The 13,473-nt window shown below is 39.1% G+C and overlaps 1 protein-coding gene across 3 annotated transcripts; it reads right to left on the reverse strand.

Moving 5' to 3' along the window:
• Positions 1 to 461: 461 nt before the first annotated feature.
• EAF2 (ELL associated factor 2) lies at positions 462 to 13,374 on the reverse strand. Of its 3 annotated transcripts, none has more exons than XM_021526093.2 (6): positions 13,202 to 13,374; positions 10,820 to 10,914; positions 10,011 to 10,147; positions 9,165 to 9,310; positions 5,652 to 5,918; positions 462 to 1,308 (listed from the first exon to the last, which is right to left on the reverse strand). In XM_021526093.2, exons 1-6 carry the CDS (start codon positions 13,302 to 13,304, stop codon positions 1,262 to 1,264), a joined length of 795 nt encoding a protein of 264 aa, XP_021381768.2. In that variant the 5' UTR covers positions 13,305 to 13,374; the 3' UTR covers positions 462 to 1,261. The 3 variants fall into 3 exon arrangements, with proteins under 3 accessions (XP_021381768.2, XP_021381769.2, XP_077641069.1); XM_021526094.2 differs by lacking the exon at positions 13,202 to 13,374 and adding an exon at positions 12,794 to 12,839; XM_077784943.1 differs by lacking the exon at positions 13,202 to 13,374 and adding an exon at positions 12,227 to 12,404.
• Between the last annotated feature and the right edge of the window lie 99 nt (positions 13,375 to 13,473).

Here is a 13,473-nt window from a genome sequence, read left to right on the forward strand (position 1 = left end):
GATCCAACCACTGCAATCCAGCAAGGAGAACTTCTGTGCAAGACTGTACAGACTTATCTTGTCAGAACTCACCCTACAGACATTTGTTACAAAACTCACTTAAGTGGTAAATTACAGGATGAAATTTGGAGTCTGATCCTTGGTTCTTCAGGTCTTGAAGTATAACTTCAAATGTGGAAAAAGTATGATCTTTTCTTGTCTAATATAGTATTACTTCCCACTGGCATTTGGATGTAATCCGTAATAAACATTCAGTTACATCACCATAAACTTTTGGCAAGCAGATCCCTCTTACAAAGGGTCACCTCAGTGTAACAAAAGCAACACATTTCAGTCTTGTAGACAGGATGAAGAGTCCTTATTAGCTATTATTTCACTGCTTTATTTCTTTGCCTGACCGCTTCATTGGCATGACTACTTTAGGTAGAAAATTGAATTCTTAACCAGTAAAAACAATCTGATGCATGAAAATGATAAACATTTGGTTTATTAAATTATTTTTATACTTCTACAAAGAAATTTTCTGATTTCCATTACAGAATTAAATGAAGGAAATTCATTGCTGTCTCTGCAGTTACCTAAATTTAGATACAAAAAGGTTGTAAAAAGACTGCCCTATTCAAGTTACATAAAACAGGCAGAGAACAGACAAGTTCTCTTAGGAATCTTGAGGCTCAGAAATATATAAAGTCCCATTATATAATGAAATTAAGAATTCAGCAATGTGTTGAACAATTGTAAACTGTAACTGCACTAGTGGACCACATTATTCAGCAGTTTCCTTAAAGGTATGAACTGTGAACTGAACAAAAAGTGTAGCTGACACTGCAGACCTCATTTAGTTGTTCTCCCTTTCTCTCCCTACACATCAAAGTTGTGAGATCAGCATTTAAATGATAGGAAGGAAACTTGCCTCTATAAATATCAGAAATTTCTCCATTCCATAGCTATTTATATAAAGTAACTAGCTGTTACGAATCAGTTTCAAGTAAAACAGGTGGCTGAGGCAAAAATAATCAAAATCAGATCATACACAATTTTACTGTAAATACAGTAATTTGAAAGATAAACACATAACCATAGCACTGACAGGATATCAATGCTGCTGTATTATAGACATGATGTGTCAGTAGAAAATTAGGATGTCTATTATCAAAATTGAGGACATTCATTCCAGTCTCTGGTAATCTAATCTTAGTGCAAAACAGATGCTAAGACATATTTAGCAAAAAAGGTGATACATTTAAGGCCAAAAAGTTGTTCAGTCATCACTATCACTTCCAGATTCACTCAGCTGCAAGTCATTTCCTAGAAGAAAAAGAGTCAACATATTAGTCATTTTAAAGGAAATAATTTTCTTCTTTCATGATACTCCCTTTCCAATTAAGGTTTACAAGAGCTAAAAGCAAACAGGTAAAGGGGGCTGGACTAGATGATCTTTCAAGTCTCTCTTAACACAAACTATTTTATGATAAAAGAATAAGTAGGTACTCACAGTGACAGAACCTTAGAGAGATCACTTTTCTACAATTTTAAAATCTTGGCAAGGAAGCCATTAGCCTATTTGCACAATGGCATTTATTTAACATCACCAGATCACAAAAGACAACACCTAGCTATCTCTGCCACCCACATTTTCATGCTTAACAAGTGGAAAAACTGCTGGTGAATGCAGTTTTATGAAAAACAAGTTGTTGGGTTTTTTTGGAAACACATCTGAATGCTACTCAGCTGTGCTTGAAAACAAAGTGGTGTCTCAATCAAGAAGAGCAGCTCTTTGACATACCACTTAAGGATGTATCAGTGACCTACTATTTCAAACTGGTTTTGGAACAAGTGAGCAAACAAAACATCAAAAGAAATTTTACAAAGCACTTTAATTTGGTGGCTCTCTATATTTCAAAATGAGGAAGTAAAAAGGCTACACTGTGCTTGCTGTGGATGTCCATAAGCTCGGGGGCTGTGAAGAAGGGAATCTACCCAGGATGACAAATAACTAAGAAGAAATACAGCAGCATGCTCTACACAATCTAATCATATCTAGCAACTTCCCACATGTTTTTAGGAGTCTGTTACAACTGGTATGCTTTTACCCACACCTCCCTTGCCAAACAACCATTACAAAAGAAAAAAAAATCCTCTCAGGCTGTGCAGAAATGGCCTAAAACAAAAGAAAAATCACTGAAACTGAGAAAACTGAGTCAACGCACTATTTTCACATGAAAACCCCACAAGACTTAGATTAGATCTTTTATTCTCAGGCACATAATTTCTGCCAGAACACTGGAGTCTTTAACATGGCTGCATTTAGCCTTCCTTTGTTTTTCACTGTGTCATCAGTAAAGCTTAGAAAGTGGTACATGCTTCTCTGCAAAAACAAAAACACTTTATATAAGAATAGTAAAGATTATTGTTTCAAAAAATGTTTAAAGTATTACTGTAGACGTTTTTTCTTTCCAATTACTGTAGACGTTTTTTCTTTCCAATCCTCTATATAAAGAAAAAATTTGCAGCCATATTATTTTAAGATAAACTTTAAAAGCACTTTAGAAAGAACCAAATCAAGTTATTTGTCAATAATTATTTAGAACAATGGAATATCCTAAAATACCTTTCAAGACAGAGAATAGCATTGGTAAATTTAACTCATGTATTTATCACTCAAAGGAGAATTACAGTGAATTCTTAGAAATCCCAGCCCTGTTATGCACTAGGTACTTTATGGGAGGACAGGGAGTGTGAACAAGAAGATAACCTTCTAAATGGTGTTTCTGCAGCCTTCAAAAGTTATTTCAACATGGTTAATAGAAATTACACAAACCCTGTAACACCAGCCAAAAATACCAATGCTTGTGAAAACCAGCAGATGGGAAAAGCAAGAACTCCAAGTTCCAGAGTCAAAATTAATGTTAGGATTTACTTCAGCTAAACTTTCAGCCTCGTTTTTGCAATCCTAGCTCCAAAAAACACCTTCAGAGAGAGGGCAAAATAGCACAATCTAGAGCTGGTGACTTTCAAATGGATTTGGTGCCAAGATAGAAAGCTCATTTAATGAGGACCCTGAAGAAACATCTAGACTATTGTACTTATAAGGCAGCAACAAAGTGAGGGAGAACTGCTGAATTGTTTTCATGGTGCCAGCTGCTTATTAGCAATATTAACTGGGGAAATAGACTACACTGTAAATTACATTTCCTATGTTTTTAAATTGATGAATGTAACACATTCAACTGAATTCTTGCTAGTTATAGGGGACAGGGAAACTCATAGGAGTGATCACTGTTTCACAAATCGTAGTGGTCACACCAACACCAAACTAATACAAAGGAAAATTACAATTTGTCAAAGTAAAACAGCTATGTTTGTACCAGCACTAAGCATCAGAAGAATTGAAGTTGTGCTGAATACTACATACCTAACAGGCCACAGAATAGCCCATCCATGCTGGGTTTTCTTTGGAAGGTTACATAACCCTTGTTGAAGAACAGATTCATTACTGACACCATTTACAGACTTTGTTATAAGGCAAGTTGTGAGCCTATATAATCAGCTTCTCAAGGTAGAAAGGGGAAGAAGCAGTGTTTTGCGAGCGAGGGGCAGTCTTGAGCCCCAGATTCCTGAAGAGGTAGATATGCATCTGACAGAAATATTTAGTTACCATGCTCTAGACACCACCTCCTCCATTTTCCAAGTTCTACAAAATCTCAGCTATATAATTTCTACATGCAACATAAAACACTGCTGTCTAAGCTTCCCCCAACCTTCTCCCTGCACCCAGAAAGTCAAAGAAAAACTTCACTAATTACTTGGTATGGCCCTGATTCTACAGAGGTGCACAAAACTAGTCACAGACATAAGCACACACCTCAAAGCAAGATTAGACAAGCAAGCAGCTTGTGCTGACATTTGTTGATTCAGTATTTTATTTTTGCAAACCTTATTTGAGAATGAAGAAATGACTGTACAAAATCTGACTGAGAACTCTTGCCATTCAAAGAAGAACAATGTGCTATCCATTTAGTTTCTCCAGGTTTCACTCTCCTGCCAAATTCCCTCAGCAACAGAACCAGAGAAGAGCAATCTTGGAAGTAGCTGGTTTGATCTTTAACTAGTGGAGATGTCTTGCAAATGTTAACTGCACTGGAAGTTGGGGATGGAATTATTTTAAGCAGTAACATATTTGTAACCATAATAGAACTAAATGACAATATCTCAAGAGCTGGGCAAGCTCAGAGGCCTAAGGTTACAGGCAGAGGTTCTACCTGTCAACATGGTTCTCAAGCAACATCAAGCCACCAACTTCCCCTGAAACAGTCATCATGTTGTCATGGTTTAAGCAGCATTTTCTCCCTATGCTGGAACTGGTGGACTTGACCACCTGTACTTGTATTTCTCGCTGGAAGTTCTGCCACCTGAGATTTTGTCACTGTGGGGAAAGCTTAATCAAATTTTCATAACAGTTTTATTTAAAGTGTGGAGAATAGGAGATTGCATTTGTCAGTAAGGGTTGAAATAAGTGGCACTCTAATGTTACACATGATACGCATGAAGACATTGTTCTCTGCAATGACAGTAAAATGAAAGCAGCATTTAGTTCTCTGCACACAAAGTTACAGGACTTTTCACTCTGATCTTATCTGTTAATGCAGTACATGATTAAATATCAATGCAGGTTATTTAAGTATTTAAATACTAGCTAAAAAAAGAAAAAGAACTGTTATTCATGTTATCCACTAAGAGCTGAAATAACAGTAGATCTGCCAGAGTCTAAAATTTCAGTACAACAAGTTTACATATAAATGATAAACCATGATGATCTTAGGCTGCAAACCAGGGTTGATGGAAATCTCTTCAAAGAAGATCTGGCAGCTAAGCAGCTAATTAAAAATGCAACCATTTTGGAAGACTTATCATAGCTGAATACTCACTTCTATGTCTGAGTACTCCTGATATTTAGGCAGTGAACTAAAGTTTCTGTATCTAGTGGGATTTTCTTTTTTATGTGAGTTTTCCAAGTTTTCCTTTTTTTGAATACATTAAGCATTCAATTCCAGGCTGTGTAGCAACCCCTCTTGAACATCACAGCTACTGTTCAAATTACATTTTTAGTTGCCTGAATGTGTGGAATAAGATAATACCACGTGAAAGCAAATCACCTCCTTCCTTATATGCAAGGGACAGTTTTGCCATGCTGGCCAGTGGAACACTGCCATGAATAATTGTAACTGACACAGCTCAGAATACACTATCTTTTCTGTAGCTCAGAGTATTGCAGCCAAAGTATCCTTTCAAGAAATGTTCTATCCAAGTTCTATCCAAGAAATTATAAGCCTATGTTTAGGGAGTGCACTGTTAGTTCAAGTATTTTCAATACAAAATTACTGTTCTCCAGTCCCAATGTATAGGACTGGGAGGAAGCCAGAACAGCTTAGGAAATATTTTCAACTGCTTCAGCTTTAATTTAATATCTCTGTGAACCACAAAGCTTCTAGCCCAGTGTCTAATTCAGCCTGCTGCTGAACAATCAAACCCTAGCATCACTTCCCACAGTTTTAATTATAACAGAGACATACTTAAAAACAATATGGTTTCCTTTCAGAATCTTGATGTCTGGAATTGGGCACTAAGAAAAGAACAGCCTTTGTACTTACGTAGTGTATTCATCATATGACCGCTGCTCTCTTGGGATCTGTTATGACTGGCATCTTTGTCAGGAACAGCCTGTTGTGGTATGGCAGACACAGTGGGCTGAGGCTGCAAATATGGCATCGACATAGGAAGAGAGGGCTTCATTTCCTCATCTTCAGAATCACTAGAACTATTTTCACTACTTGATGAAGAGGACGAAGAACTTTTAGAGTCAGATGAACTGTCAGAGCTGCTCAGCTGGTCCATGATACTAGCTTCTGCTTTTAGCTCTGCAAACAATATGATTTGTTTCTCAGTTTATGTTCAACATAATTGAAATATAAGGAAGAGGGAAAGAAGGAAAAAAAATCAACAGACATCAGGCACATACTACAACAACTTTAAAAAACCCCAGACCAAACCCACCAAAGCTCTCCAGAACAAAGAAGAGGGCACAAGTGAGTATCCAACCTATCATGTGGTTTTCTATTCTCATAGCTTGAGCACTTTCTCCCTTTCAAGCCAAGTGTTAGAACAAGGGTGACTGTGATCACAAATGCTTAACCCCACATTCCATGGGGTAATGCATCCCACGCAGCCTTTAATTTCTGCAACTAGCAGAAGATATTCTGTGTTTTCCTTAACACCCCAAATATGGCTTTCATTGACTAAAAACTGCAGTTACAATCCACAGATCGGTCACTGCAAGATGTCTGCAGCTGCACCCAAAATGCCTGCCAGCATTACAATCAATACACTTGTTTGGAACATGTGACATTTTGCCCAAAATCAACTTAAGCATGACAAACATCCAAAAGCACAACCCAAAGTTTATACTAGGAAGACTTCTTCAAATCCTTGTTTCATTATAGATTTGGAGGTGCAAATAATGCTGCACAGTATGCATTCCTGACACAAGTTCAATATACAGAGGAAGTTAATATTTCCAGAAGGGTACACATAATAATTGTGCAAAACACGAGTGCTGAGAGAAGTCCAAAACTGACCTCTGAATCATGGTGGAGAGAGGACTTGAGGAGTTATACAGGGTGCCGAAGTTCATAATTATGTAAGATTGTAACCACCTAGACATTTGTTAAGATGGTCTTACAAGCTCTTAAAATACTTCAAAACAGTTTGATATAGCAGACACAATACAGCAAGAAAGAGAGTAGCTCATCTCTCTTCAAATTTACCCAGTACAGAACAGGTTGAAGATGAAAGTCACCAAGATGCAAGACAGTGCAAAGCTTAAGAGAAGAAGGGAGAAGGAATAAAAAGATTAATCTTCAACACAAACTTCCATGGAACAGACTCTAAGTAATCAAAGGCCAGTCTAAAGAAAAGGCATCTGTATCAAAGGTCAGTCTGAAAGTAAATGGTGTTCAGGAAAAATGGCACCTAAAAGAGTGCAGCTATGGCTACAGGGACAAATTAACCCAATGCTAGGAAAGGAAAGAAAGAACAATGAAAGACTGAACTACTCAAACATAAGGAAAAAAAGAAGGGGAGCAGAAAGAAAATAAGAATTGGAAGCATATAAGGATCCTTTTTTTACTAAGGATATGTATAAGAGAACATGATCCACCACACATCTGGAGCTGTAAGACACCTAACTGAAAGACACCACTCAAGTCCTAAGCATTCAATTCCACCTCCGCCTAAGCAATGTCTAATATAAGAAAAATTTTCAGTGAATGGCCAGTGCCAAAACCTGAGAAATAAGATCTCTGCCATGATTTTTGATGTAATTTAATCAGACAGAATTTAAATTAAGTAATTTTAACCAGTGAAGGAAAAGCAGTACATATACTAGAGGATAATGGCAGAAGAGCTTCCCCTCCACCCCAGAAAACAAAGTTAGTAAGAAGTTCCAGGTAGCGTACTTAAGCAGGAATAGTCAGTTACACAACCATGGGATGAAGAATGATTAAGCAGGACACACTTCTGAAGAGTCTGAGGGTTACAATGGATCCCTACACTGTTCTACCACTCCATGCTGTGTGGAAATGACTTGATACTGTTTGGTCTTGTGATACTATAGATGTGATACTCTTTGTTCTTTGTGTATAAAGATGAATAGTGCCTGTAAGGCAGCCTTCTTGCTTACATCAACACTGCTAAAACTTCAGAAGATGTGTTTAGAGACTATAGGAAGTTTTTGGACTCATGGCAAGAAAGCTAAAGGAAATTGACAACAAATCAGGGATTTAGAAAGGAAACTTCTAATGAAAGATTGAACCAACTGGTTTCATTTTGCATAAAGAATGGGAAAGACAGAGCAGTTTGAGTTTGTGAAGGATGCTCAAAAGCAGCACAGTAATCTGCTCTGTACTTGCATGATAAATATGAAAGTAGTAATAGGCTTGCTGTCAGACTATCTATATGGGAAAACTCAAACAGTAAGGAGAGCAAAGCCCTGGAATGGCTTGCCAGCAAGTACAAGGATCTGTCATTGGAAGGTTCTAAGAACTGGTTAAAAGTTACATCAGAAATCTGGCTTTAGCACAGAAAGATGGACTAGATGACTTGATAATCTCTACCATCCTTTTAAATTTTTCAGCATTTTAAATAGTACTCAAAATTGGACTGGCACAACACAAGAGTTTGGTATATTGGCAGTCACTTTGGAGACTTTTGGTGTTTGATACCACCACTCCCCCCAAAAGAACAGACCATGTATAAAAAGCATAATTTTATTTCATGTGCTCAAGTTTTCCTTCCTCTTTGCAACATTAGATGAATTCTAGTACTGTTCTGCAATATAGATTGCTGGTCAGACCTTAAGACCAAAATGGAAACAAAAACCATCTTCATAATGATACATCTTAAAAAAAAAAAATCTGTTTAAAGGAATTCAGAACAACTTAGGAAGCAGATGTCAGTTCCAGTCAATGAAACTGCCACCTGTCAGCATTTCTGTAGCAAATAATTACCACCTGCCATCTTCCTTGTCCTCCCAAAGGAAATAAGGCCTCCTATTAAGTGAAATATGAGTGTCACACCAAACCATTTGAGTCTCTCAAGGAAACAGTACATAGCACTGCTCAAGGGTTGATTTATGCAAGTTTTCAGCTGTCTTTTTCATTAGAACCTCATCTTCCACAAGGCTTTATCTGCTCATTTAAAGTGTATGTTGAGTTGTAAAGTAACATATTTGCTGAGTGCACAGAAAGTAAAAGGAGCAATATCAAAATGGAAGTGACTTGGTTCCAATACCACCAAGCATATACTTGATTAAAGTAGCTGTGGAAGACAGAGTCAAGGAGACAGCAGCAGATCCCTTGGCATTATTAAGCCTAATGGTTCAGCTGTTTTTTTTTACTGTAGCAAGCTACAAATACTGCTTGTTTACCTACTTGAGCCAGAGTGGTCATCTCCATATCAGTGTAAAGTTGCTTACATAATCAGCTTCTAGTGTGAAACTCAAATAACACAAAACAAAACATAAACAACCTACACACACAAGTGCCTCTTAAAAACGAATTGCTTGGTAACAGCAAAATTTCTGAAACTTATGTGCCAGTGGAGCTTACCCCGTTCAATATCATCCATAGGAGAAGGTGGAAACGTTTTATCTTTTGATGGAGAGTTTTTAACATTGTTTGGAACCTTTGTTGCATTTCGCATTTGCTGCTGTTGCTGCTCAATGCGAGACTGGACTTTACTACTTCCTTCAGCTCTGGGTGTAAAAGGAAAAGATTTTAATTACTAGAAGGAAAGAGGCAAGGAAAAAGGCAAGAACAGAGGATATGGTACCATGGAATTATTTCTCATGACTTTTTAAATAGCATCATTTGATTCTTAGGTAAGTTATTACACTAATACACATAATATATTAATATTATGTGTTAAAATGATTTTTATACAGTGCTAATAACTTTATAACACTTTCTCAATTGATTTGTTTTTATACCTTGCTACCCAGGATCACTTAATAAAATTTCTCCTGGAAGTTATTTATGTGGACTTAGCAGCAGAAAAAAATATTTAAAAACTTGGTATGAAAAAAACAAGCTATTGCAATTACAGGGACCTGTCACAAAATTTTCTTTAATTTCCTCATTTACAAACCAGAAGACAGTAGGCAAGCTACTAGCCAAACAGATCTTCTTTTTCTCCCTCTAAACACACCAGAAAATAGTTACTATTTCTTTCAATAACATAACATGTTTTGGTTAACAAAAAAATATATTTCAATTTCTTCTGCAGTCATGACTCAAAAGATGTGAAGTCAGTTTGCTGAGAAAGCAGGGTTTTCACTCCTTTGAGCAAGGCTAGGTACTTTCTAAAATTTTGTTTTCCTAAAAATAGTGATATGTAGTTATATATCTCAGTTTAGACTCATTAACATTGATTTTCAAAATTAGTAAATCACCCACCTGGTTTTTTTCACAGTGATGTTGCTACTAAGTTTCTCTAGGCGACATTCTCCAGTATCATGGTTGATAATTAAGATACATTCTTTTAGATAAGGTTTCTTTGAGCCCTTGAACACAGTCACTGGTGGAGTTGAGCCCTATTAAATCAGAAGTCCAGTAAGTGTTACTCCTGTATTGTTTTTCTTAGAAACAGCAATCCTTCAGCGGTGACAAGTTCACTACAAGTGATCATTTCTAGCATTAAAAATGTTATTGGTTAATTCAAATTAGATTCACAGTAGCCATGTAAAAGCAGCTGGTGTTTGACTGGAATGGGATTCTACTCACTTAGCTTAGTTTGAAACTGATTAAATGCTTATTTCCCAATATTTCCTTATTTATCTCTAGGATTCCTCTCATCAAATGGGTTTCAGTTCCCATATCAACAGAGCACTAAAGCATGGCAGGTAGTAAATTTTCCCTTTCCAGTCTTTCCTGCTTTAGGACTGCACTAGAGCAATAAATACCAAGGGGAAACTTGCACTGCCAACATACACATGAAACTTTTCTGTGTACACAACACTTTTGGGTCATCCTATAGCATATTTCCAGTGCAGCAAAGACACTTAAAGTTACAGTGCAGCTGTTTAACATTTGAGTCTTTTGTAATCTTACATTTTTAGAAAATTTGTTTTTCTACTCTAAAAATCACTCAGGCAGCTCTGAAACAGCACTAAAACTTTATACCCTTCCATAGTCAGGATATATACTCAGGACAACAAAATAAATCATTCCTTTAAGCCCACCACTCTTCAGCTACATCAACTCACCTCAATATTTGGTAGCGTTATTGTCACCTGTTCACCTTTGCCAACTTCAAGGTCACCTTCACAGGACATATCAATAGATGCAGGCTTAAAGTCATCTAAATATAAAAACAAACTAGATTATTTACAGGCTTTTCAGGAATCTTATAAATGCAGGCTCCACTTAATTGCAGTTGGAGGCTATTAAGTAAAAGCCTTTTTTGCTAGTGTATCATCTAGCATTCCCCTGAGCAGATCATTCCATAAGTCAATTGAATTCAAAGTCAAGCTGCTTTTCTCAGGATTCATTATAAGTGTTTAAATCTTTTGGTTAAAATTAGAAGAAATGCCTTTAGGTTTTAATGGATTAGAAAGCTAAACAAACTGTGTTATATTTCAAAAGGTATATTCTCATGTAATTATTTTCAGAAGAATCAATAAATACTTCTTGAAAATGCTGATCCTAAACATGGGAGATGCAGACAAGTGATTGAAAATGCAAACAACATCAACCCTCAATATGAATTTCTCTGTTTCTAACTTTACTGGAACAAGCATGTCAGAACCTGACAAAAACTTGGTGTTTCAGTATAGTTATTTCTGTTAAAAGTGAAATTCCTTCCCAATTTAACGTTGATTTACATTTTCTTTTCTTCAGCATCTAAAGGACTTGTTAAAATAAGTTTTGAGCAAAAGAGGGTATCAATTTCTGGTCCTTTTCAAAACTCCAAGACACTGCAAATGAGCATGTGTTCAGGCATCAGCACGGCAGCTCTGTCACATACCATTACCCACAAAGTATTGTTTCCACCAGAAATATATTGGAAAAGGCTACAGCCAAAACTCTGCTTGTGCCGATTTAGGGAGACAGTGTAGCATCAAGAGGTTCTTCAAAGCCTGTGATAACATCTGCGGGGTTGAGCCTGTCGCTCCAGATAAGGCAGGGCCAGTCTCGCACCCGGGATGCCGGTGCCCTGCCTCACACTCCGGAGAAGGAGCGGAGGGGACCCATGGGCTGGCACAGGCTCCTCGCCTCGCTGTCTGCTCCATCTCACGCTGCTAGTCACCGACGGCGACATTCCTGCAGCTGAGGAGCTTCCCAGTTCCCCAACTCGGCCTGCAGCCACGGGCCAGGCTGCACAGACCACAGCTGGGAAGCACAGCTCCAGCCAGCACACCAACCGGGCAGGAAAACCAGGCTGCAGGAGCTGGTGGGCAGGGCTGTGCACTCAGGAAGCTTGCAGCTCAGACACAGGTGACAGCCCCTGCTAACCTTGTTTAGGGCAAACCCCTAAATATCCTACAGGAATAAGCATCAGAGCATATTTACTTTTATATATGACCATCGGGCTGTTAACAATTGAGAAAATGAAGATATTGATACTTCCAATCTTAACTTCTGACTAACAGCTGTTTTCCCTTTTACTCAACTGTTTTAAAAAGTCAGGCGTTGGAAGATAGTTCTTCTGTGTGAGCATTTGATAGATCTGATGAATATACCAGTTTCTATGTCTCATTTGTTGGAAAGGAAGAGAGATTTCAAAACAGATTTCAGAATAAATCATCACATTACAAGAGTCAGCATGAAACTCTAAGGGTAGGAGGTACCAGACGGGGTTGTTAGTCCTCTTTAAAATTAGGATAAATTTCAAATTGCAGCATTTGTTTAAATCCATTTGTAGCTTTTTTTCCCCCCCTCTCCTCCACTTCTACAGTTGGAGACAATCTGCCTAAGTGCCGTTCCCTTTGCTCACAGAGAGCACATTACCCATCTTGCACACCGGACACTCTCCAGAGAGCATATGTTCTCTGAATCTTGGGGATATCAGTCTATAAATAACCAGACAACAAAACCAGAAGCTGCAGTCCTAAATTACCAAGGACTATAATCCTGGGAGCATTAGTTTCCTAGCTACCCTCAGAATCTTTGAGCACACACCTCTCTAGATAGTAATTATGTGCTCAGGGAGGGCGTACTGGCTCCGTGATTAACACTACCTGCCTTTAACCTTTGATTGTTGAATTACACGGAACTTCTAAAAACTGAGCGCAAGGAAAGAAGACAGAGCCACAGGTTCATCTTAGCTCGGTTTCCAGCAGAACCACAGGAAGACACTATGGAAAAGGCATAAAAAGCGAAGTTAGTGCCCAGCGGAGAGCGAGGGGCAGCTCTAGGATACAATGGCCGTACGTGCTCCCAGCACCGACCGAGACCTGCACTGCTTCCAAAATCCCGGACCAGCACTCCACGGCACTCAGCGCCCAGCTGCGCCCCAGAATCCCGGGACAGAGGCACCACCGAGAGTGGCCGCAGCCACCCCTCCCTCTTCAGGGGACTGCGGGGGCCGCCGAACCCCTCCTCGACCCCCGCAGCCCCCCGAGAGCTGCCCCAACCCTAGCACTCACAGCGGACGGTATGGAAGGCGCAGCGCGGCTGCTTCTCGAAGCTCTCCCCCAGTTTTAGCACCCGCGCCTTGGGGTCGTAGAGCGACGGGACCGCTCCGTTCATCGCGGCAGCGCCTCACACCATGGCGGGCCCTGGGGCCGCCACCGCCGCCCGCACCGAGCATCCCTCACGCCGCCCGGGCCGGCGGGCCCCGCCCCCGCGGGCTCCGATAGGCCGAGACGGGCAGAGCCCCGCCTCCCCCCGGCCGGATTGGCCGGCGGGCGCGTCCCCA

Source organism: Lonchura striata, chromosome 8 (assembly GCF_046129695.1).
Source record: "Lonchura striata isolate bLonStr1 chromosome 8, bLonStr1.mat, whole genome shotgun sequence".
In the NCBI taxonomy this organism is placed as follows: Eukaryota; Metazoa; Chordata; class Aves; order Passeriformes; family Estrildidae; genus Lonchura; species Lonchura striata.